Source organism: Lampris incognitus, chromosome 5 (genome assembly GCF_029633865.1).
Source record: "Lampris incognitus isolate fLamInc1 chromosome 5, fLamInc1.hap2, whole genome shotgun sequence".
NCBI lineage: Eukaryota > Metazoa > Chordata > Actinopteri > Lampriformes > Lampridae > Lampris > Lampris incognitus.
Genome location: NC_079215.1, coordinates 2,109,737 through 2,137,332, shown reverse-complemented (window position 1 = coordinate 2,137,332; position 27,596 = coordinate 2,109,737). Strand labels below are relative to the sequence as shown.

Here is a 27,596-nt window from a genome sequence, read left to right as displayed (position 1 = left end):
GTGCTAACCACTGCGCCACCATGCTGCCCAATCACCAAACCAATTTGATCACTGACTTTACACAAATATGTCCATTAGCCACGTCAGCCGTGTTACATGTATTTCTTACCAAAGGACGGAAGGACGCTGTGGAAGACATGGTGCCTGCATGCAGGGGAAACGCTGTGACAGCTGGTCGCTGAATAAACCCGCCGAACTTCAGACACTGGTGTGACGTCTCACTGGCTAAAAATACAATTTCATGACCTAACTTTACAATTATCCAAGTCCTCAATATATTTCCAAGGTGTTTTCCTCGACCGGAAAACTAGTCCATAAATTTCCAAGTTTTCCAGGATGCACAGAAACGCTGAACAGGGCTACCTGAACTCACTGGGGACTCGTGAGGTTCACAAAGGCACTGCTTTAAAAGACTCGAGGAAGACCGCTGTCGAACTCACTGCATCAGATTTATTCATATCATTTATAAAAAAAGAAGCAGATGTTTGGAGGGCCGCCATGTTGTCCTCAGGTTTAATTGGATGAAAGAGCTTTGGGATGTGCTTTGTTTGCTGTGGCGTGATGGCTGCAGTACTTACTGTCACACTTCATGCCCTGGTGGATGAGGCCGTACAGCAGAGAGCCACAGTGGTCGCAGAAGGTGGGGCTCCCATAGGTGTGGATCTTGAACTTGTGCTTGGTTCTCGGGTCCTGAGAACAGATGAAACATATTGAGAGAGAGAGAATTAGAATACCATTGGAACCGCTGAGCCCCGTGTTGGTAGGCAACGGACTAGACCGCCGCGCCACCCGGACACCCCGACCAAGCATTTTAGACTCAGCGGTGCAGGAATGACATCTAGAAGAGCTCAGCTGGAGAAACAAAACAAAAACCATAACAGTTGACTGGACAAAGATCTCTACTTTTTAGGTGGCACAGATCCATTCATAAATCATATTCTACTTCCTTATTCACCACAAGAGGTGACCAGCGGGTCAACCACGTGCACGTGCGAGGAAGATGGCATCTCCCTTCCCCGGGTCTTCATCACCCCAATGCATCTCACGGAGTCAATGCAATGGAACTGATGAGATGACCTACACCACACACACACACACACACACACACACACACACACACACACACACACATATATATATATATATATATATATACACACACACATACATACATACATACATACACACACACACACACACACACACACACACACATATATATACACATACACATACATACATACATACATATACATACATACACACACACACACACACACACACACACACACACACACATATATATATATATATATATATATTTCCCCCTTTTTCTCCCCAATTGTATCTGGCCAATCACCCCACTCTTCCGAGCCGTCCCGGTCTCTGCTCCACCCCCTCTGCTGATCCGGGGAGGGCTGCAGACTACCACATGTCTCCTCCCATACATGTGGAGTCACCAGCCGCTTCTTTTCACCTGACAGTGAGGAGTTTCACCAGGGGGACGTAGCGTGTGGGAGGATCACATTGTCCCCCCCCCCCCGAACAGGCGCCCTGGCCAACCAGAGGGGGCGCTAGTGCAGTGACCAGGACACATACCCACATCCGGCTTCCCATCCACAGACACGGCCAATTGTGTCTGTAGGGACGCCCGACCAAGCCGGAGGTAACACGGGGATTTGAACCGGTGATCCCCCTGTTGGTAGGAAACGGAATAGACTGCAAGCTACCCGACGCCCGACCTACGCTATATACATGGAGGGAGCAGCACCCTGGTCAGAATCATACGTGTGACTGTATTAAACTGTTCAGTGTCAGGCTCTTCCTTACTGTCCACCCATGTACTGTCCACCCACGTACTGTCCACCCTCGTACTGTCCACCCTCGTACTGTCCACCCACGTACTGTCCAACCACGTACTGTCCAACCACATACTGTCCAACCACATACTGTACAGCCACGTACTGTACAGCCACGTACTGTCCAACCACGTACTGTCCACCCACGTACTGTCCAACCACGTACTGTCCAACCACGTACTGTCCAACCATGTACTGTACAGCCACGTACTGTCCACCCACGTACTGTCCAACCACATACTGTCCACCCACGTACTGTCCACCCACGTACTGTACAGCCACGTACTGTCCAACCACATACTGTCCACCCACGTACTGTCCAACCACATACTGTCCTACCACGTACTGTACAGCCACGTACTGTCCACCCACGTACTGTCCAACCACATACTGTCCACCCACGTACTGTCCACCCACGTACTGTACAGCCACGTACTGTCCAACCACATACTGTCCACCCACGTACTGTCCAACCACATACTGTCCTACCACGTACTGTACAGCCACGTACTGTCCAACCACATACTGTCCAACCACGTACTGTACAGCCACGTACTGTCCAACCACATACTGTCCAACCACGTACTGTACTGCCACGTACTGTCCAACCACATACTGTCCAACCACATACTGTCCAACCACATACTGTCCAACCACGTACTGTACAGCCACGTACTGTCCAACCACATACTGTCCAACCACGTACTGTACTGCCACGTACTGTCCAACCACGTACTGTCCAACCACGTACTGTACAACTACGTACTGTCCAACCACATACTGTCCAACCACGTACTGTACAGCCACGTACTGTCCAACCACATACTGTCCAACCACGTACTGTCCAACCACGTACTGTACAGCCACGTACTGTCCAACCACATACTGTCCAACCACGTACTGTACAGCCACGTACTGTCCAACCACATACTGTCCAACCACGTACTGTACAGCCACGTACTGTCCAACCACATACTGTCCAACCACGTACTGTCCAACCACGTACTGTCCAACCACGTACTGTCCAACCACGTACTGTACAACTACGTACTGTCCAACTACGTACTGTCCAACCACATACTGTCCAACCACGTACTGTCCAACCACATACTGTCCAACTACGTACTGTCCAACCACGTACTGTCCAACTACATACTGTCCAACCACATACTGTCCAACTACATACTGTCCAACCACGTACTGTCCAACTACATACTGTCCAACCACATACTGTCCAACTACATACTGTCCAACTACATACTGTCCAACCACATACTGTCCAACTACATACTGTCCAACCACGTACTGTCCAACAACGTACTGTACAACTACGTACTGTACAACTACGTACTGTCCAACCACGTACTGTCCAACTACATACTGTCCAACTACGTACTGTCCAACCACGTACTGTCCAACCACATACTGTCCAACCACATACTGTCCAACTACGTACTGTCCAACCACGTACTGTCCAACTACATACTGTCCAACCACATACTGTCCAACTACATACTGTCCAACCACGTACTGTCCAACTACATACTGTCCAACCACATACTGTCCAACTACATACTGTCCAACTACATACTGTCCAACCACGTACTGTCCAACCACGTACTGTCCAACTACGTACTGTCCAACCACGTACTGTCCAACTACATACTGTCCAACCACATACTGTCCAACTACATACTGTCCAACCACGTACTGTCCAACTACATACTGTCCAACTACGTACTGTACAGCCACATACTGTCCTACCACGTACTGTACAGCCACGTACTGTCCAACCACATACTGTCCAACCACGTACTGTACTGCCACGTACTGTCCAACCACATACTGTCCAACCACGTACTGTACAACTACGTACTGTCCAACCACATACTGTCCTACCACGTACTGTACAGCCACGTACTGTCCAACCACATACTGTCCAACCACGTACTGTACTGCCACGTACTGTCCAACCACATACTGTCCAACCACGTACTGTACAACTACGTACTGTCCAACCACATACTGTCCAACCACGTACTGTACAGCCACGTACTGTCCAACCACATACTGTCCAACCACGTACTGTCCAACCACGTACTGTACAGCCACGTACTGTCCAACCACATACTGTCCAACCACGTACTGTACAGCCACGTACTGTCCAACCACATACTGTCCAACCACGTACTGTACAGCCACGTACTGTCCAACCACGTACTGTCCAACCACGTACTGTCCAACCACGTACTGTCCAACCACGTACTGTCCAACTACGTACTGTCCAACCACATACTGTCCAACCACGTACTGTCCAACCACATACTGTCCAACTACGTACTGTCCAACCACGTACTGTCCAACTACATACTGTCCAACCACATACTGTCCAACTACATACTGTCCAACCACGTACTGTCCAACCACATACTGTCCAACTACATACTGTCCAACTACATACTGTCCAACCACATACTGTCCAACTACATACTGTCCAACCACGTACTGTCCAACAACGTACTGTACAACTACGTACTGTACAACTACGTACTGTCCAACCACGTACTGTCCAACTACATACTGTCCAACTACGTACTGTCCAACCACGTACTGTCCAACCACATACTGTCCAACCACATACTGTCCAACTACGTACTGTCCAACCACGTACTGTCCAACTACATACTGTCCAACCACATACTGTCCAACTACATACTGTCCAACCACGTACTGTCCAACTACATACTGTCCAACCACATACTGTCCAACTACATACTGTCCAACTACATACTGTCCAACCACGTACTGTCCAACCACGTACTGTCCAACTACGTACTGTCCAACCACGTACTGTCCAACTACATACTGTCCAACCACATACTGTCCAACTACATACTGTCCAACCACGTACTGTCCAACTACATACTGTCCAACCACATACTGTCCAACTACATACTGTCCAACTACATACTGTCCAACCACATACTGTCCAACTACATACTGTCCAACCACGTACTGTCCAACCACGTACTGTACAACTACGTACTGTACAACTACGTACTGTCCAACCACGTACTGTCCAACCACATACTGTCCAACTACGTACTGTCCAACCACGTACTGTCCAACTACATACTGTCCAACCACATACTGTCCAACTACATACTGTCCAACTACATACTGTCCAACCACATACTGTCCAACTACATACTGTCCAACCACGTACTGTCCAACCACATACTGTACAACTACGTACTGTACAACTACGTACTGTCCAACCACATACTGTCCAACCACGTACTTTCCAACCACATACTGTCCAACTACATACTGTCCAACCACGTACTGTCCAACTACATACTGTGCAACTACATACTGTCCAACTACATACTGTCCAACCACATACTGTACAACTACATACTGTCCAACTACATACTGTCCAACCACGTACTGTCCAACCACGTACTGTCCAACCACGTACTGTACAACTACGTACTGTACAACTACGTACTGTCCAACCACGTACTGTCCAACCACATACTGTCCAACCACACACTGTCCAACTACATACTGTCCAACCACGTACTGTCCAACCACATACTGTCCAACCACACACTGTCCAACTACATACTGTCCAACCACGTACTGTCCAACCACATACTGTACAATGAATTTGACTTAAGATAAGATAAGATACTTTATTGTCATTGAGTACACACAACGAAATTTTGTTTGGTGACTGTCAGACCAGCAACACTAGACAAGGTAAATGTCAAAAAAAAACAACAAGGACAAACAACATTTAGTATAAACAATGAGGTAGTATAAATAAGTGAGGTTGTATAAATAAGTGAGGTAGTATAAATAAGTGAGGTAGTATAAATAAATGAGGTAGTATAAATAAGTGAGGTAGTATAAACAAGTGAGGTAGTATAAATGATGATAAGACAATAGAAGATGGCAGCAGCTTTTAAAGTTCAAAACAGTGCATGGGGTTATTGCACATAGTTGTCCATATTGCAGCAGCTTTAGTACCAGATAGTCCTCAGCAGCTATAGGCAGGTGTGTGTGTTTGTGTGTGTGTGTGTGGGGGGGGGGGGCAATGGAGCATAGCTCTCAGTTACACATAGCATATACACATATACACAGTTAGGACAACACTAGATATCAGGTTAGATGGAAAAACTAAATATGACAAGCACAAAAAGTAAAAATACGAGTGATGATCCAACTGTGAGCAAGATAAGAGATGTAACACACAGGGGTGTTGTACAGAGGCTATGATAACACACAGGGGTGTTGTACAGAGGCTATGATAACACACAGGGGTGTTGTATGGAGGCTACAATAACGCACAGGGGTGTTGTACAGAGGCTATGATAACACACAGGGGTGTTGTACGGAGGCTACAATAACACACAGGGGTGTTGTACAGAGGCTATGATAACACACAGGGGTGTTGTACGGAGGCTATGATAACACACAGGGGTGTTGTATGGAGGCTACAATAACACACAGGGGTGCTGTATGGAGGCTATGATAACACACAGGGGTGTTGTATGGAGGCTACAATAACACACAGGGGTGCTGTATGGAGGCTATCATAACACACAGGGGTGCTGTATGGAGGCTACAATAACACACAGGGGTGCTGTATGGAGGCTATGATAACACACAGGGGTGTTGTACGGAGACTATGATAACACACAGGGGTGCTGTATGGAGGCTACAATAACACACAGGGGTGCTGTATGGAGGCTATGATAACACACAGGGGTGTTGTACGGAGGCTATGATAACACACAGGGGTGCTGTATGGAGGCTACAATAACACACAGGGGTGCTGTATGGAGGCTACAATAACACACAGGGGTGTTGTACGGAGGCTATCATAACACACAGGGGTGCTGTACGGAGGCTACAATAACACACGGGGGTGCTGTATGGAGGCTATGATAACACACAGGGGTGTTGTACGGAGGCTATGATAACACACAGGGGTGTTGTACGGAGGCTATGATAACACACAGGGGTGTTGTACGGAGGCTACAATAACACACAGGGGTGTTGTACGGAGGCTATGATAACACACAGGGGTGTTGTACGGAGGCTATGATAACACACAGGGGTGTTGTACAGAGGCTATGATAACACACAGGGGTGCTGTACGGAGGCTATGATAACACACAGGGGTGCTGTACGGAGGCTATGATAACACACAGGGGTGTTGTACGGAGGCTATGATAACACACAGGGGTGCTGTACGGAGGCTATGATAACACACAGGGGTGTTGTACGGAGGCTATGATAACACACAGGGGTGTTGTACGGAGGCTACGATAACACACAGGGGTGTTGTATGGAGGCTACAATAACACACAGGGGTGTTGTACGGAGGCTATGATAACACACAGGGGTGTTGTACGGAGGCTACAATAACACACAGGGGTGTTGTACGGAGGCTATGATAACACACAGGGGTGTTGTACAAAGGCTACAATAACACACAGGGGTGTTGTATGGAGGCTATGATAACACACAGGGGTGCTGTATGGAGGCTATGATAACACACAGGGGTGTTGTATGGAGGCTACAATAACACACAGGGGTGTTGTACAGAGGCTATGATAACACACAGGGGTGCTGTACGGAGGCTACAATAACACACGGGTGCTGTACGGAGGCTACAATAACACACAGGGGTGTTGTACGGAGGCTATGATAACACACAGGGGTGTTGTATGGAGGCTACAATAACACACAGGAGTGTTGTACGGAGGCTATGATAACACACAGGGGTGTTGTACAGAGGCTATGATAACACACAGGGGTGCTGTACGGAGGCTACAATAACACACGGGTGCTGTACGGAGGCTACAATAACACACAGGGGTGTTGTACGGAGGCTATGATAACACACAGGGGTGTTGTATGGAGGCTACAATAACACACAGGAGTGTTGTATGGAGGCTACAATAACACACAGGGGTGTTGTACAGAGGCTATGATAACACACAGGGGTGTTGTACGGAGGCTATGATAACACACAGGGGTGCTGTATGGAGGCTACAATAACACACAGGGGTGCTGTATGGAGGCTACAATAACACACAGGGGTGCTGTACGGAGGCTACAATAACACACGGGGGTGTTGTACGGAGGCTATGATAACACACAGGGGTGTTGTACGGAGGCTACAATAACACACAGGGGTGTTGTATGGAGGCTATGATAACACACAGGGGTGTTGTACGGAGGCTACAATAACACACAGGGTTGTTGTACGGAGGCTATGATAACACACAGGGGTGTTGTACAGAGGCTATGATAACACACAGGGGTGTTGTACGGAGGCTACAATAACACACAGGGGTGTTGTACGGAGGCTACAATAACACACAGGGTTGTTGTACGGAGGCTATGATAACACACAGGGGTGTTGTACAGAGGCTATGATAACACACAGGGGTGCTGTACGGAGGCTACAATAACACACAGGAGTGTTGTACGGAGGCTATGATAACACACAGGGGTGTTGTACGGAGGCTACAATAACACACAGGGGTGTTGTACGGAGGCTATGATAACACACAGGGGTGTTGTACGGAGGCTACGATAACACACAGGGGTGTTGTATGGAGGCTACAATAACACACAGGGGTGTTGTACGGAGGCTATGATAACACACAGGGGTGTTGTACAGAGGCTACAATAACACACAGGGGTGTTGTATGGAGGCTACAATAACACACAGGGGTGTTGTACGGAGGCTATGATAACACACAGGGGTGTTGTACAGAGGCTACAATAACACACAGGGGTGTTGTATGGAGGCTATGATAACACACAGGGGTGCTGTACGGAGGCTATGATAACACACAGGGGTGTTGTACGGAGGCTACAATAACACACAGGGGTGTTGTACGGAGGCTATGATAACACACAGGGGTGTTGTACAGAGGCTACAATAACACACAGGGGTGTTGTATGGAGGCTATGATAACACACAGGGGTGCTGTACGGAGGCTACAATAACACACAGGGGTGTTGTACGGAGGCTATGATAACACACAGGGGTGTTGTACGGAGGCTACAATAACACACAGGGGTGTTGTATGGAGGCTACAATAACACACAGGGGTGCTGTATGGAGGCTACAATAACACACAGGGGTGTTGTACGGAGGCTATGATAACACACAGGGGTGCTGTATGGAGGCTACAATAACACACAGGGGTGCTGTATGGAGGCTACAATAACACACAGGGGTGTTGTACGGAGGCTATGATAACACACAGGGGTGTTGTACGGAGGCTATGATAACACACAGGGGTGCTGTACGGAGGCTACAATAACACACAGGGGTGTTGTACGGAGGCTATGATAACACACAGGGGTGTTGTACGGAGGCTATGATAACACACAGGGGTGTTGTACGGAGGCTACAATAACACACAGGGGTGTTGTACGGAGGCTATGATAACACACAGGGGTGCTGTACGGAGGCTACAATAACACACAGGGGTGTTGTACGGAGGCTATGATAACACACAGGGGTGTTGTACGGAGGCTACAATAACACACAGGGGTGTTGTACGGAGGCTATGATAACACACAGGGGTGTTGTACAAAGGCTACAATAACACACAGGGGTGTTGTATGGAGGCTATGATAACACACAGGGGTGCTGTATGGAGGCTATGATAACACACAGGGGTGTTGTATGGAGGCTACAATAACACACAGGGGTGTTGTACAGAGGCTATGATAACACACAGGGGTGCTGTACGGAGGCTACAATAACACACGGGTGCTGTACGGAGGCTACAATAACACACAGGGGTGTTGTACGGAGGCTATGATAACACACAGGGGTGTTGTATGGAGGCTACAATAACACACAGGAGTGTTGTACGGAGGCTATGATAACACACAGGGGTGTTGTACAGAGGCTATGATAACACACAGGGGTGCTGTACGGAGGCTACAATAACACACGGGTGCTGTACGGAGGCTACAATAACACACAGGGGTGTTGTACGGAGGCTATGATAACACACAGGGGTGTTGTATGGAGGCTACAATAACACACAGGAGTGTTGTATGGAGGCTACAATAACACACAGGGGTGTTGTACAGAGGCTATGATAACACACAGGGGTGTTGTACGGAGGCTATGATAACACACAGGGGTGCTGTATGGAGGCTACAATAACACACAGGGGTGCTGTATGGAGGCTACAATAACACACAGGGGTGTTGTACGGAGGCTACAATAACACACGGGGGTGTTGTACGGAGGCTATGATAACACACAGGGGTGTTGTACGGAGGCTACAATAACACACAGGGGTGTTGTATGGAGGCTATGATAACACACAGGGGTGTTGTACGGAGGCTACAATAACACACAGGGTTGTTGTACGGAGGCTATGATAACACACAGGGGTGTTGTACAGAGGCTATGATAACACACAGGGGTGTTGTACGGAGGCTACAATAACACACAGGGGTGTTGTACGGAGGCTACAATAACACACAGGGTTGTTGTACGGAGGCTATGATAACACACAGGGGTGTTGTACAGAGGCTATGATAACACACAGGGGTGCTGTACGGAGGCTACAATAACACACAGGAGTGTTGTACGGAGGCTATGATAACACACAGGGGTGTTGTACGGAGGCTACAATAACACACAGGGGTGTTGTACGGAGGCTATGATAACACACAGGGGTGTTGTACGGAGGCTACAATAACACACAGGGGTGCTGTACGGAGGCTACAATAACACACAAGGGTGTTGTACGGAGGCTATGATAACACACAGGGGTGCTGTACGGAGAAACGTGAAGCATGTAGTGTTGCACAGTAGTGAATACAATTGTACAAAGTTGCACAAATAACTGTTAGTTATTGCCCTTGGTAGGTGCAGGGGTGCAAGCTGGATGAACGTGGTATGGTACTACACAGCATAGGAGACTAGTAAATAGTCCATCCATTATCCAAACTGCTTATCCTGCTCTCAGGGTCGGGGGGATGCTGGAGCCTATCCCAGCAGTCACTGGGCAGCAGGCGGGGAGACACCCTGGACAGACTGCCAGATCATCACGGGCCTGTACATAAATCACTTTCTAAATATAAACAAACAAACAAATAAATAAATATATACTACTACTTTCGGCTGCTCCCGTTAGGGGGCGCCACAGCGGATCATCCGTTTCCATCTCTTCCTGTCTTCTGCATCTTCCTCTGTCACACCAGCCACCTGCATGTCCTCCCTCACCACCTCCATAAACCTCCTCTTTGGCCTTCCTCTTCTCCTCTTCCCTGGCAGCTCCATATTCAGCATCCTTCTCCCAGTATACCCAGCATCTCTCCTCCACACATGTCCAAACCATCTCCATCTTGTCTCTCTTGCTTTGTCTCCAAACCGTCCAACCTGAGCTGTCCCTCTAATATACTGGTTCCTAATCCTGTCCTTCTTCATCACTCCCAGTGAAAATCTTATCATCTTCATCTCTGCCACCTCCAGCTCCTCCTCCTGTCTTTTCGTCAGTGCCACTGTCTCCAAACCATACAACATAGCTGGTCTCACTATCATCTTGTAAACCTTCCCTTTAACTCTTGCTGGTACCCTTCTGTCACACATCACTCCTGACACTCTTCTCCACCCACTCCACCCTGCCTGCACTCTCCTCTTCACCTCTCTCCTGCACTCCCCGTTACTCTGGACAGTTGACCCCAAGTATTTAAACTCATACGCCTTCATCACCTCCACTCCTTGCATCCTGACCATTCCACTGTCCTCCCTCTCATTACACATAGATATTCCATCTTGCTCCTCCTGACTTTCATTCCTCTTCTCTCCAGTGCATACCTCCACCTCTCCAGGCTCTCCTCAACCTGCACCCTACTCTCACTACAGATCACAATGTCATCCGCAAATATCATAGTCCATGGAGACTCCTGTCTGATCTTGTCCGTCAACCTGTCCATCACCACTGCAAACAAAAAAGGGCTCAGAGCCGATCCTTGATGTAATCCCACCTCCACCTTGAACCCATCTGTCATTCCAACCGCACACCTCACCACCATCACACTGCCCTCATACATATCCTGCACCAGTCCTACACTCCTACTTCTCTGCTTTCTCTAAATCTACAAAGACACAATGTACCTCCTTCTGGCCTTCTCTATACTTCTCCATCAACATTCTCAAAGCAAACATCACATCTGTGGTGCTCTTTCCTGGCATGAAACCATACTGCTGCTGCTGATCACCACCTCTCCTCCTCTTAACCTAGCTTCTATTACTCTTTCCAAAATCTTCATGCTGCTGCTGATCATCACCTCTCCTCCTCTTAACCTAGCTTCTATTACTCTTTCCCAAATCTTCATGCTGTGGCTGATCAACTTTATACCTCTGTAGTTGTTACAGTTCTGCACATCACCCTTGTTCTTGAAAATCGGTACCAGTATGCTTCTTCTCCACTCCTCAGGCATCCTCTCCCTTTCCAAGATTGTGTTAAACAATCTAGTTAAAAACCCCACTGCCATCTCTCCTAAACACCTCCATGCCTCCACAGGTATGTCATCAGGACCAACTACCTTTCCACTCTTCATCCTCTTCATAGCTGCCCTCACTTCCTCCTTGCTAATCCGCTGAACTTCCTGATTCACTATCCCCACACCATCCAACCTTCTCTCTCTCTCATTTTCTTCATTCATCAGCCTCTCAAAGTATTCCTTCCACCTTCTCAGCACACTCTCCTCACTTGTCAGCACATTTCCATCTCTATCCTGGATCACCCTAACTTGCTGCACATCCTTCCCAGCTTGGTCCCTCTGTCTAGCCAATCGGTACAAGTCCTTTTCTCCTTCCTTAGTGTCTAACCTGTCATACAACTCACCATACACCTTTTTCTTTGCCTTTGCCACCTCTCTCTTTGCTTTACGCTGCATCTCCTTGTACTCCTGTCTACTTTCTTCATCTCTCTGACTATCCCACTTTTTCTTTGCCTGTATACTTTGCTGTAAATGTATTTATTTATTTAAATGAACAAATAAATAAATCAATAAATCAATCACTTTCTTTAACACTAGAACGACCGGGATTTCACTCCTACCTAAAACGACCATGGGCGGTCAGAATGATGGCTGGTTTTTAAACTCTATATTCTTCAGGATAAATACCCAGCTGAAATATTAATGCATTACATATATTAGTGTGTCTGTTAGGAAACTGACTGATACTAAAATTAAAATTTTAACAACTATAATACTATTTTTAAACAATTTAAACTTCAGAGAGACATGGCCAAACCTGAACAGCAAAATTTAAAAAGTGAAAATATTACCTGAAAAACAAAATCAGATAATATGATTTATATTTGGCATCACTGAGCAAGAGCCACGAATCTGAATTGCCAACGCCAAGCTGTACATGACAAAACAGATGTACATGACAAAACAGCTGTATATGACTAAACAGATGTACATGACTAAACAGCTGTATAAGACAAAACAGCTGTACATGACTAAACAGCTGTACATGACAAAACAGCTGTACATGACAAAACAGCTGTACATGACTAAACAGCTGTATATGACTAAACAGCTGTACATGACTAAACAGCTGTACATGACTAAACAGCTGTACATGACAAAACAGCTGTATATGACAAAACAGCTGTACATGACTAAACAGCTGTACATGACTAAACAGCTGTACATGACTAAACAGAGAGAGAAACTAAGCAGCAGAAGTTAGGTGGCAGTAAAGAGGGGGTAAACAGCACCGTGGCATTATGACAGGTCACAGATTAAGCAGGATCTGGTGTAGAATGCTCGGGGTTTAGACTCTGAATGAGGTTGATGCATTGTATTACTTTTTTTTTTAATCTCCTGCCACTAAAAAACAATGCAATGGTTTCATAATTGCTTCCGTCAGACTGCAGGATATTCAGGAAGTGTGAAAACGATGTTTCCTGTGATTGAAACAGACTTCCTGTTTAATCCATGGACCACTTCCCTCCCTTTCTGACTGCTGACTAGAAATTAAATCCTGGTTTTCATGCCACTTCCTCAAACTTGATAGTGATAAAACTGAGGTCCTCCTAGTAGGCACTAAATCTACTTTGGCCAAACCTGATAGTTTTCTCTGACTACTGAAAACTCTGTAGTTCCTCCATCGCCTCAGGTTGAGAGTCTGGGTGTCATCCTGGACAGCACATTATCTTTTGAAGCCCACACCAACAGTGTTACTCGGTCTGCATACTTCCACCTACACAATATTAACTGTCTTCAGCCGTCACTTACACCTACCAGCACCGCCGTACTCACTCACACCCTGGTTCCATCCCATACTGACGACTGCAATTCTGTCCTCTTTGGTCTTCCCCTCAAGTGTCTTCATAAACTTCAGCTGGTCCAGAATTCAGCTGCCCATATCATTACCAGAACGCCTTCCATAGATCACATCTTCCGGTTCAGGCTTCTGGTTTGGGAGGATGGTGGCACAAATTCACATTTGGGGCGGCTTCTCCCAGTACCATCCATGCAGTGTCTTTGTCCACCCCTGTGTGTCTTAGTTTGATGGCTGGGAGAGCTGGCACTGGATCGGCTGGGAGAGCTTGGTCTGCTGCATCCTGTGGGCCCAAGGACCACGGCCCTGACCAGAGCTGTGCCCAAAGAGGAAACACCGAGGGTGGTCTGGCTGGACGTGGAAGCGGGGCAGGCTAAGGTAACTGCTGTTTTGTTTTTTGTTTAGTTTAGATATATATGTGTTAGTTTGGATATGTGTGTTCTTGTAGCTTAGATGTGTGTTTTTGTCTTTGTGTTGCACTGCTGTGGGCTGGGGGAAATGATGTTTCGTTTCATTTCATGTGTGCAAGTGCATGAAATGAAACGACAAATAAAGTGTTTCTGATGCTGACATCGATCCTGTTCTTCGGCAGCTCCACTGGCTCCCTGTTGAATACCAAATTGACTTCAAGATCCTGCTCCTCACCTTTAAGGCCTTAATAACCTTGCTCCTTCATATCTTTCTGAACTCCTTCATATCCACACACCCTCCCACACTCTCAGATCCTCTTCTGCTCTCCAACTCACTACACCATTGGCCCGCTGGACTACCATGGGGTCTAGAGCCTTAGGTCGTTCTGCACCCCACCTTGACTACCATGGGGTCTAGAGCCTTCAGTCGTTCTGCACCCCACCTTGACTACCATGGGGTCTAGAGCCTTCAGTCGTTCTGCATCCCACCTTGACTACCATGGGGTCTAGAGCCTTCAGTCGTTCTGCACCCCACCTTGACTACCATGGGGTCTAGAGCCTTCAGTCGTTCTGCACCCCACCTTGACTACCATGGGGTCTAGAGCCTTCAGTCGTTCTGCACCCCACCTTGACTACCATGGGGTCTAGAGCCTTCAGTCGTTCTGCCCCCCACCTTGACTACCATGGGGACAAGAGCCATTAGTCGTTTTGCCCCCCACTTTGACTACCATGGGGTCTAGAGCCTTCAGTCGTTCTGCACCCCACCTTGACTACCATGGGGTCTAGAGCCTTCAGTCGTTCTGCCCCCCACCTTGACTACCATGGGGTCTAGAGCCTTCAGTCATTCTGCCCCCCCACCTTGACTACCATGGGGTCTAGAGCCTTCAGTCGTTCTGCCCCCCACCTTGTCTACCATGGGGTCTAGAGCCTTCAGTCGTCCTGCCCCCCACCTTGACTACCATGGGGTCTAGAGCCTTCAGTCGTTCTGCCCCCCACCTTGACTACCATGGGGTCTACATTCACAACACTGACTCTCTTTCAACCTTCACATCCCATCTCAAAACGCACCTTTTCAAACCAGCACATTCAGTCTGATCCACGCTGCACTGAGTTTTGTGCAGATGATGATTTTATACTTCTCTGTTGTGTTAACTTTTTATTGTCTACCCCGCTGACTTTATGCTGCCTGATACAGTGCTGCTGGTTTTTACTGTCTTCTGTAAGGCGTTCTTGAGTGCTCTGAAAGGCGCCCACAAATAAAATGCTTACCTGTGGCAGCTGGCCAGTACGGGGCGCTGGGGCACTGCCCTCATCAAACATCAAGAGATGAAAATCTACTTAAACATGTTAAATATAATTTAGTTGTGTAATGCAAATAATGATGAAATAAAAGTGTTGTCAGTCTGTGAGCGCCTGTCAGCAGCATTACATGTTGGTTCAAATGGTATTTGGTTGATTTCTGTCTGAATACATATACTTCCTGTCTGAATACATATACTTCCTGTCTGAATACATATACTTCCTGGGTGAGGGGTGCCGGCCAAACCATACCTTCTGTAAGCCCTCAAACTTGTGGCGAGCAGGTGACCTGAGGCTGCTGTCTGACTGGTTTCTTCAGATTTTCCAGGGGGCGCTGTTCTGTGCTGCCCCAGACACTCCCACTTTTATTGGCAGTGAATTGGTATTGTTTCAATGGCTTTTGATCTAATGTGATTGGACAATTCTCGTGGCTGTCAATCATGTTCACACCCACCACCACGCCTCGTCTCAACTGTCAATCATCCACCGTCTACCAACCCTGATAAAACCTATAGGCCACATGGTCCTTCTTAATAACTCTGTGACTGTGTGGACATTAAAGCAGCTGTCAGGTGTGCCGCGCAAAGGTACATTTCGCCCCCCCCCCAATTTTTTTTTTTTAGCATGAGCCGCCACTGTGTTATTATTATAATTTCTTTCGTGGTTCTTGTTTGACATCCTGTAGAGCGGGATCCAAACTATGGACCTGAGGCACTATAGGGTGGATGTCACTTGATTGACAATACTCGTCATAATATGTGGGCTGTTCCAAGTAGGGCGATCTTCTGGACTGCATGGATGTTGATGTTGCCTGGGATACGGTTGGTGAACTTTTCCACTCCCTTCTTCATGAGTTCTAGAGGTCTTCATTCCCCACATCCTGTTGATTTCAATCTCCAGGTCTTTGTACTTGGTCAGCTTCTCTGTGACTTTCACTGAGATGTTTTTTTGGATGGTATCGCCATGTTGATGAGCAATTCTGGAGTGAGTTGGATGAAGTGGTGGAGAGGGTACCCAAGGAGGAGAGAGTGGTGATTGGAGCAGACTTCAATGGACATGTTGGTGAAGGGAACAGAGGTGATGAGGAGGTGATGGGAAGGTGTGGAGTCAAGAAGAGAAATGTGGAAGGACAGATGGCGGTGGATTTTGCAAAAAGGATGGAAATGTCTGTGGTGAATACATATTTCAAGAAGAGGGAGGAACACAGGGTGACATACAAGAGTGGAGGAAAGTGCACACATGTGGACTATATCTTATGTAGAAGGTGTGATCTAAAAGGGATTGGAGACTGCAAGGTGGTGACAGGGGAGAACATAGCTAGGCAGCATCGGATGGTGGTCTGTAGGATGACTTTGGAGACCAAGAAGAGGAAGCGAGTGAAGGCAGAGCTGAAAATGAAATGGTGGAAGGTGAGTAAGGAAGACTGTTGTGTGGCATTCAGGGAGGGGTTAAGACAGGCACTGGGTGGTAGTGAAGAGTTGTTGGATGGCTGGGCAACCACTGCAGAAATAGTGAGGGAGACAGCTAGGAAGGTACTTGGTGGTGAAGGCAAAGCAAAGGAGAAGGCGTATGGTGAGTTGGATGACAGGTTAGACACTAAGGAAGGAGAAAATGTTGGAATGACAGATGGGTTTAACGTGGAGGTGGGATTACATCAAGGATCGGCTCTGAGCCCTTTCTTGTTTGCAATGGTGATGGACAGGTTGACGGACGAGATCAGGCAGGAGTCTCCATGGATGATGATGTTCGCGGATGACATTGTGATCTGTAGTGAGAGTAAGGTGCAGGTGGAGGAGAGCCTGGAGAGGTGGAGGTATGCACTGGAGAGAAGAGGGATGAAAGTCAGTAGGAGCAAGACGGAATACCTATGTGTGAATGAGAGGGAGGACAGTGGAATGATGAGGATGCAAGGAGTGGAGGTGATGAAGGTATATGACTTTAAATACTTGGGGTCAACTGTCCAAAGTAACGGGGAGTGCAGTAGAGAGGTGAAGAAGAGAGTGCAGGCAGGGTGGAGTGGGTGGAGAAGAGTGTCAGGAGTGATGTGTGACAGAAGGGTACCAGCAAGAGTTAAAGGGAAGGTTTACAAGATGGTAGTGAGACCAGCTATGTTATATGGTTTGGAGACAGTGGTACTGATGAAAAGACAGGAGGTGGAGTTGGAGGTGGCAGAGTTGAAGATGATAAGATTTTCACTGGGAGTGATGAAGAAGGACAGGATTAGGAACCAGTATATTAGAGGGACCGCTCAGGTTGGACGGTTTGGAGACAAAGCAAGAGAGACAAGATGGAGATGGTGTGGACATGTGTGGAGGAGAGATGCTGGGTATACTGGGAGAAGGATGCTGAATATGGAGCTGCCAGGGAAGAGGAGAAGAGGAAGGCCAAAGAGGAGGTTTATGGATGTGGTGAGGGAGGACATGCAGGTGGCTGGTATGACAGAGGAAGACGCAGAGGACAGGAAGAGATGGAAACGGATGATCCGCTGTGGCGCCCCCTAACGGGAGCAGCAGAAAGTAGTAGTAGATTTCCATGTCTATGAGCATGCACCTCTTTTCCTTCCTGTCCTTGATAACGATATTGGGCTCGTTGGCTTTTATCTCTCTGTCAGTGTGGATGGGCATGTCCCAGAGGATGGTGACATCATTGTTCTTAATGACTGTTTTTGGCTGATGTTCGTACCACGTCTCAGTCATCTTGATCTTGTAACTCCTGCAGATCTTCCAGTGCAGGTATGCTGCTGCCTTGTTGTGACTGTACATGTACTCAGTCTTTGCCAGTTCCGGGTTATTATCATTATTATTATTATCATTATTATTATTATTATTATTATTACAATTCTCGTGGCCAACTTAAAACCAGATTCATCCCAGGTGTCATTTATGAATTAAGCTACGGGCCCACATTATATTTATCAGCAACCCTGCAGCTGTCACACATCTGCAGCATGTGGAGGGTTTCAGTCATTACACAGCAGCGTGTCTATCAGGAAATACCGCAGATATCTATCACCAGACCACGTGCACACACAGGCGCACTTTAAACAGCCACTGAGTAAATATGGGCTGGAACAACCTCAAACCTACAGCAAATATCACGTCATTGTACATAAAGCCTCAAGGTGAAATGTGACCTTGGGAGCAGGTAGAACCACTCTCCCTCCTTCATGTTTATACAGAGCTGAGAGGCGCGTCATGAAAACAAAAAGACAGATCCGGTCCAAGTCTAGGATGTGCATCAAGCCATGCAGAGAGTTTACTTTAGACACGCTTTAAGTACATATGAGCTGTGTGGTGATCGCATAACAACGTTTACTCAACACGGTGTTATTCTGAAAGCACGACTACTGCTGTCTTTTGTTGAATTGAAATGCCCCCACAGCATCGAACAAAGTACAGAGTTGGGGGCGTGGAAAGGCCTTATACAAACTCTACATGTTCATTCATTCACCCCCCCCCCCACCGCCATGCACTTAACTGGGAGCTTATGAAGCACTCACAGACTGGAGGGCTGCCAGTTTTCCGAGCGACCTTTCAGAACGCTTTTCTGCTTTTCTTCAGTTTGTACGGTGCTGTAAACCCCTCTCAGAGCCAGAAGGCCTTTAAATGGATCTGAATACAGAACATTACCCAGGCTGCCCCCACTTCCCTTTCTCTTTTTAATGCATCTCTCTGAAGAGCACACCTGTCAGTTGATTCGCCGGAAACCGGGCGGCTGCGTTCCCTGAGAGAAACGGGAATCCAGTTTTCACTCTATCAGGAGAAAATAACTCACCGCTGAGAAATCCCCCGAGATTCTTTTTCCTGCTTCAGCGTGCTGCTAAATCGGTGCCAAATCATGATGCAGCAAATGAGAAATATTTGTCCTGAGGGAAACACATAAGCGGATGAGGAAATACCGGCCACACATCTCAAGAATGCTTGATGGTGTGCCCCACTGTGAGACGGTGCACTGATCACTGCTGCCGTCTGTCATTCCTGACAAGATGAAAGATAGTGCCCCCTGGCATTCGCTAACACAGAGCCCAAATATCTTCCAGTCAAACCTTCCCTTCGGTCTGTCGGTCTGTGTCTCTGTCTATCTGTGTCTCTGTCTGTCTGTGTCTCGGTCTGTCTGTGTCTCTGTCTGTCTGCGTCTCTGTCTGTCTGTGTCTCTGTCTGTCTGTGTCTCTGTCTGTCAGTCTGTCTGTCTGCCTGTCTGTCTGTCTGTCTGTCTGTGTCTCTGTCTGTCAGTCTGTCTGTCTGCCTGTCTGTCTGTCTGTCTGTCTGTCTGTGTCTCTGTCTGTCTGTGTCTCTGTCTGTCTGCCTGTCTGTGTCTCTGTCTATCTGTGTCTCTGTCTGTCCGTCTGTCTGTCTGTCTGTCTGTCTGTCTGTCTGTCTGTCTGTCTGTCTGTCTCTGTCTGCCTGTCTGTCTGTGTCTCTGTCTGTCTGTCTGCCTGTCTGTCTGCCTGTCTGTCTGTCTGTCTGTCTGTGTCTCTGTCTGTCTGTGTCTCTGTCTGTCCGTCAGGGCTTCATTTTGTAAAGTCCCTACTTGAGCTCTCTGCCCATCTCCAGACCAAGTACAGTTAATAATACATGGCAATCTCAGCCCAAAATAGTAACGTTATATTTCCACTGCTGTCATCACAGTTTAGGTGCCTTTTCTGAATAGAGTACAGTAAACTAAAAACATGCAGAAATACAAATACTGAAAAGCTTAGCATGCTAATGCTGTAAGGACTGCAAGGTGGTGACAGGGGAGAACGTAGCTAGGCAGCATCGGATGGTGGTCTGTAGGATGACTTTTGAGACCAAGAAGAGGAAGCGAGTGAAGACATAGCCGAAGATCAAATGGTGGAAGTTGAAGAAGGAAGACTGTTGTGTGGAGTTCAGGCAGGAGGTAAGACAGGCACTGGGTGGTAGTGAAGAGTTGCCAGATGGCTGGAAAACCACTGCAGAAATAGTGAGGGAGACAGCTAGGAAGGTACCTCATGTGTCATCTGGACAGAGAAAGGAATACAAGGAGACTTGGTGGTGGAATGAGGAAGTACAGCAAAGTGTAGAGAGGAAGAGGTTGGCAAAGAAGAAGTGGGATAGTCAGAGAGATGAAGAAAGTAGACAGGAGTACAAGGAGATGCAGCGTAAAGCAAAGAGAGAGGTGGCAAAGGCAAAGGAAAAGGCGTATGGTGAGTTGTATGACAGATTAGACACTAAGGAAGGAGAAAAGGACTTGTACCAATTGGCTAGACAGAGGGACCAAGCTGCAAAGGATGTGCAGCAAGTTAGGGCGATCAAGGATAGAGATGGAAATGTGCTGACAAGTGAGGAGAGTGTGCTAAGAAGGAGGAAGGAGTACTTTGAGGGGCTGATGAATGAAGAAAATGAGAGAGAGAGAAGGTTGGATGATGTAGGGATAGTGAATCAGGAAGTTCAGTGGATTAGCAAGGAGGAAGTGAGGGCAGCTATGAAGAGGATGAAGAGTGGAAAGGCAGTTGGTCCTGATGACATACCTGTGGAGGCATGGAGATGTTTAGGAGAGGTGGCAGTGGAGTTTTTAACTAGATTGTTTAACACAATCCTGGAAAGTGAGAGGATGCCTGAGGAGTGGAGAAGAAGCATACTGGTACCGATTTTCAAGAACAAGGGTGATGTGCAGAACTGTAGCAACTACAGAGGTATAAAGTTGATCAGCCACAGCATGAAGATTTGGGAAAGAGTAATAGAAGCTAGGTTAAGAGGAGGAGAGGTGATGATCAGCAGCAGCAGTATGGTATGACCAGATAGCATACCATGACCAGATAGCATACCATAACCAGATAGCATACCGTGACCAGATAGCATACCGTGACCAGATAGCATACCATGACCAGATAGCATACCATAACCAGATAGCTTACCATAACCAGATAGCTTACCATAACCAGATAGCTTACCATGACCAGATAGCATACCATAACCAGATAGCTTACCATGACCAGATAGCATACCATAACCAGATAGCTTACCATGACCAGATAGCATACCATGACCAGATAGCATACCATAACCAGATAGCATACCGTGACCAGATAGCACACCATGACCAGATAGCATACCATGACCAGATAGCATACCATGACCAATAGCATACCATGAACAGATAGCATACCATAACCAGATAGCTTACCATGACCAGATAGCATACCATGACCAGATAGCATACCATAACCAGATAGCTTACCACGACCAGATAGCATACCATGACCAGATAGCATACCATAACCAGATAGCATACTGTGACCAGATAGCATACCGTGACCAGATAGCATACCATGACCAGATAGCTTACCATGACCAGATAGCATACCATGACCAGATAGCATACCATAACCAGATAGCTTACCATGACCAGATAGCATACCACGACCAGATAGCATACCATAACCAGATAGCTTACCGTGACCAGATAGCATACCGTGACCAGATAGCATACCGTGACCAGATAGCATACCGTGACCAGAGAGCATGGCATGACCAGATAGCATACCGTGACCAGATAGCATAGCATGACCAGATAGCATAGCATGACCAGATAGCATGGCATGACCAGATAGCATAGCATGACCAATAGCATACCATGACCAGATAGCATGGCATGACCAGATAGCATAGCATGACCAGATAGCATGGCATGACCAGATAGCATAGCATGACCAGATAGCATAGCATGACCAGATAGCATGGCATGACCAGATAGCATAGCATGACCAGATAGCATGGCATGACCAGATAGCATAGCATGACCAGATAGCATAGCATGACCAGATAGCATAGCATGACCAGATAGCATGGCATGACCAGATAGCATAGCATGACCAGATAGCATAGCATGACCAGATAGCATAGCATGACCAGATAGCATGGCATGACCAGATAGCATAGCATGACCAGATAGCATGGCATGACCAGATAGCATACCATGACCAGATAGCATAGCATGACCAGATAGCATAGCATGACCAGATAGCATGGCATGACCAGATAGCATAGCATGACCAGATAGCATAGCATGACCAGATAGCATAGCATGACCAGATAGCATGGCATGACCAGAGGTAAAAACACATTTGAACCTCTTGAGCATGAACAGCAGCAGTTACAAGCTCCTCCAACTTAGTCCAGCTGTCTCTCTCTCTCTCTCTCTCTCTCTCTCTCTCTCTCTCTCTCTCTCTCTCTCTCTCTCTCTCTCTCTCTCTCTCACACACACACACACACACACACACACACACACACACACACAGGACACACGGCTGCAGCTACCTACTCACAAGTGAGTTAAGACAAGCAGACCAGGTAGGTTAAGGACAAACCTGGAAGAGGGTGAGACAGACAGGGCCCGAGAGAGAGAAAACGAGAGGGGGGGAGGGGGGGGGTCACACCAGCTGTACTTCATCATATCCACCTACCCATGGCTGATCCCGACGGATTATCTCTCCTTTTTTCTATCCCCTCTTTTGTTTGTTCCCTCCGTCTGAGCGATGGGTGGGTGAGGGGGACTAACAGCCTCAGATGGGTGAGGGATCACGCACTTTAATCAACCCTCACATGAGTTTTTCACCAGCTATGACGAGGCTTTCGTGTCGCCAGAAAATTAAAAAAAAGAATGCTCGACACAGAAAGGGGCCACAAAATGAGCGAACCTAAGAGATGGTAATGAATCTCACATTTCCACTTCGCTGAGCCAAGAGGCCGCAGCACACCAGGACGCTCCGCCCAACAGCATCGTTGGTGTATGAACCGACTGTGTCATGGCTTCATCAGCTTAGCTGAGCCAAGAGGCCGCAGCACACCAGGACGCTCCACCCAACAGCGTCGTTGGTGTATGAACCGACTGTGTCATGGCTTCATCAGCTTAGCTGAGCCAAGAGGCCGCAGCACACCAGGACGCTCCACCCAACAGCGTCGTTGGTGTGTGAACCGACTGTGTCATGGCTTCATCAGCTTAGCTGAGCCAAGAGGCCGCAGCACACCAGGATGCTCCGCCCAACAGCGTCGTTGGTGTATGAACCGACTGTGTCATGGCTTCATCAGCTTAGCTGAGCCAAGAGGCCGCAGCACACCAGGACGCTCCGCCCAACAGCGTCGTTGGTGTATGAACCGACTGTGTCATGGCTTCATCAGCTTAGCTGAGCCAAGAGGCCGCAACACACCAGGACGCTCCACCCAACAGCGTCGTTGGTATGTGAACCGACTGTGTCATGGCTTCATCAGCTTAGCTGAGCCAAGAGGCCGCAGCACACCAGGATGCTCCGCCCAACAGCGTCGTTGGTGTATGAACCGACTGTGTCATGGCTTCATCAGCTTAGCTGAGCCAAGAGGCCGCAGCACACCAGGACGCTCCGCCCAACAGCGTCGTTGGTGTATGAACCGACTGTGTCATGGCTTCATCAGCTTAGCTGAGCCAAGAGGCCGCAACACACCAGGACGCTCCACCCAACAGCGTCGTTGGTATGTGAACCGACTGTGTCATGGCTTCATCAGCTTAGCTGAGCCAAGAGGCCGCAGCACACCAGGACGCTCCGCCCAACAGCGTCGTTGGTGTATGAACCGACTGTGTCATGGCTTCATCAGCTTAGCTGAGCCAAGAGGCCGCAGCACACCAGGACGCTCCGCCCAACAGCGTCGTTGGTGTATGAACCGACTGTGTCATGGCTTCATCGGCTTAGCTGAGCCAAGAGGCCGCAGCACACCAGGACGCTCCGCCCAACAGCGTCGTTGGTGTATGAACCGACTGTGTCATGGCTTCATCAGCTTAGCTGAGCCAAGAGGCCGCAACACACCAGGACGCTCCGCCCAACAGCGTCGTTGGTATGTGAACCGACTGTGTCATGGCTTCATCAGCTTAGCTGAGCCAAGAGGCCACAGCACACCAGGACGCTCCACCCAACAGCGTCGTTGGTGTATGAACCGACTGTGTCATGGCTTCATCAGCTTAGCTGAGCCAAGAGGCCGCAGCACACCAGGACGCTCCGCCCAACAGCATCGTTGGTGTATGAACCGACTGTGTCATGGCTTCATCAGCTTAGCTGAGCCAAGAGGCCGCAACACACCAGGACGCTCCACCCAACAGCGTCGTTGGTATGTGAACCGACTGTGTCATGGCTTCATCAGCTTAGCTGAGCCAAGAGGCCGCAGCACACCAGGACGCTCCGCCCAACAGCGTCGTTGGTGTATGAACCGACTGTGTCATGGCTTCATCAGCTTAGCTGAGCCAAGAGGCCGCAGCACACCAGGACGCTCCGCCCAACAGCGTCGTTGGTGTATGAACCGACTGTGTCATGGCTTCATCAGCTTAGCTGAGCCAAGAGGCCGCAGCACACCAGGACGCTCCGCCCAACAGCGTCGTTGGTGTATGAACCGACTGTGTCATGGCTTCATCAGCTTAGCTGAGCCAAGAGGCCGCAGCACACCAGGACGCTCCGCCCAACAGCGTCGTTGGTGTATGAACCGACTGTGTCATGGCTTCATCAGCTTAGCTGAGCCAAGAGGCCGCAGCACACCAGGACGCTCCGCCCAACAGCGTCGTTGGTGTATGAACCGACTGTGTCATGGCTTCATCAGCTTAGCTGAGCCAAGAGGCCGCAGCACACCAGGACGCTCCGCCCAACAGCGTCGTTGGTGTATGAACCGACTGTGTCATGGCTTCATCAGCTTAGCTGAGCCAAGAGGCCGCAGCACACCAGGACGCTCCGCCCAACAGCGTCGTTGGTGTATGAACCGACTGTGTCATGGCTTCATCAGCTTAGCTGAGCCAAGAGGCCGCAGCACACCAGGACGCTCCGCCCAACAGCGTCGTTGGTGTATGAACCGACTGTGTCATGGCTTCATCAGCTTAGCTGAGCCAAGAGGCCGCAGCACACCAGGACGCTCCGCCCAACAGCGTCGTTGGTGTATGAACCGACTGTGTCATGGCTTCATCAGCTTAGCTGAGCCAAGAGGCCGCAGCACACCAGGACGCTCCGCCCAACAGCGTCGTTGGTGTATGAACCGACTGTGTCATGGCTTCATCAGCTTAGCTGAGCCAAGAGGCCGCAGCACACCAGGACGCTCCGCCCAACAGCGTCGTTGGTGTATGAACCGACTGTGTCATGGCTTCATCAGCTTAGCTGAGCCAAGAGGCCGCAGCACACCAGGACGCTCCGCCCAACAGCGTCGTTGGTGTATGAACCGACTGTGTCATGGCTTCATCAGCTTAGCTGAGCCAAGAGGCCGCAGCACACCAGGACGCTCCGCCCAACAGCGTCGTTGGTGTATGAACCGACTGTGTCATGGCTTCATCAGCTTAGCTGAGCCAAGAGGCCGCAGCACACCAGGACGCTCCGCCCAACAGCGTCGTTGGTGTATGAACCGACTGTGTCATGGCTTCATCAGCTTAGCTGAGCCAAGAGGCCGCAGCACACCAGGACGCTCCGCCCAACAGCGTCGTTGGTGTATGAACCGACTGTGTCATGGCTTCATCAGCTTAGCTGAGCCAAGAGGCCGCAGCACACCAGGACGCTCCGCCCAACAGCGTCGTTGGTGTATGAACCGACTGTGTCATGGCTTCATCAGCTTAGCTGAGCCAAGAGGCCGCAGCACACCAGGACGCTCCGCCCAACAGCGTCGTTGGTGTATGAACCGACTGTGTCATGGCTTCATCAGCTTAGCTGAGCCAAGAGGCCGCAGCACACCAGGACGCTCCGCCCAACAGCGTCGTTGGTGTATGAACCGACTGTGTCATGGCTTCATCAGCTTAGCTGAGCCAAGAGGCCGCAGCACACCAGGACGCTCCGCCCAACAGCGTCGTTGGTGTATGAACCGACTGTGTCATGGCTTCATCAGCTTAGCTGAGCCAAGAGGCCGCAGCACACCAGGACGCTCCGCCCAACAGCGTCGTTGGTGTATGAACCGACTGTGTCATGGCTTCATCAGCTTAGCTGAGCCAAGAGGCCGCAGCACACCAGGACGCTCCGCCCAACAGCGTCGTTGGTGTATGAACCGACTGTGTCATGGCTTCATCAGCTTAGCTGAGCCAAGAGGCCGCAGCACACCAGGACGCTCCGCCCAACAGCGTCGTTGGTGTATGAACCGACTGTGTCATGGCTTCATCAGCTTAGCTGAGCCAAGAGGCCGCAGCACACCAGGACGCTCCGCCCAACAGCGTCGTTGGTGTATGAACCGACTGTGTCATGGCTTCATCAGCTTAGCTGAGCCAAGAGGCCGCAGCACACCAGGACGCTCCGCCCAACAGCGTCGTTGGTGTATGAACCGACTGTGTCATGGCTTCATCAGCTTAGCTGAGCCAAGAGGCCGCAGCACACCAGGACGCTCCGCCCAACAGCGTCGTTGGTGTATGAACCGACTGTGTCATGGCTTCATCAGCTTAGCTGAGCCAAGAGGCCGCAGCACACCAGGACGCTCCGCCCAACAGCGTCGTTGGTGTATGAACCGACTGTGTCATGGCTTCATCAGCTTAGCTGAGCCAAGAGGCCGCAGCACACCAGGACGCTCCGCCCAACAGCGTCGTTGGTGTATGAACCGACTGTGTCATGGCTTCATCAGCTTAGCTGAGCCAAGAGGCCGCAGCACACCAGGACGCTCCGCCCAACAGCGTCGTTGGTGTATGAACCGACTGTGTCATGGCTTCATCAGCTTAGCTGAGCCA

The 27,596-nt window shown here is 48.9% G+C and overlaps 1 protein-coding gene across 2 annotated transcripts in view; it reads right to left on the bottom strand.

Annotated features, from left to right (window-relative positions):
* prkcaa (protein kinase C, alpha, a) overlaps positions 1-27,596 on the bottom strand; it is a 412,324-nt gene that overhangs the window by 211,494 nt on the left and 173,234 nt on the right. For both annotated transcript variants that reach the window (XM_056281110.1, XM_056281111.1), the window contains exon 4: positions 579-690. In XM_056281110.1, the coding sequence (XP_056137085.1) occupies positions 579-690 (112 nt within the window). The remainder of the gene's footprint in view (positions 1-578; positions 691-27,596) is intronic.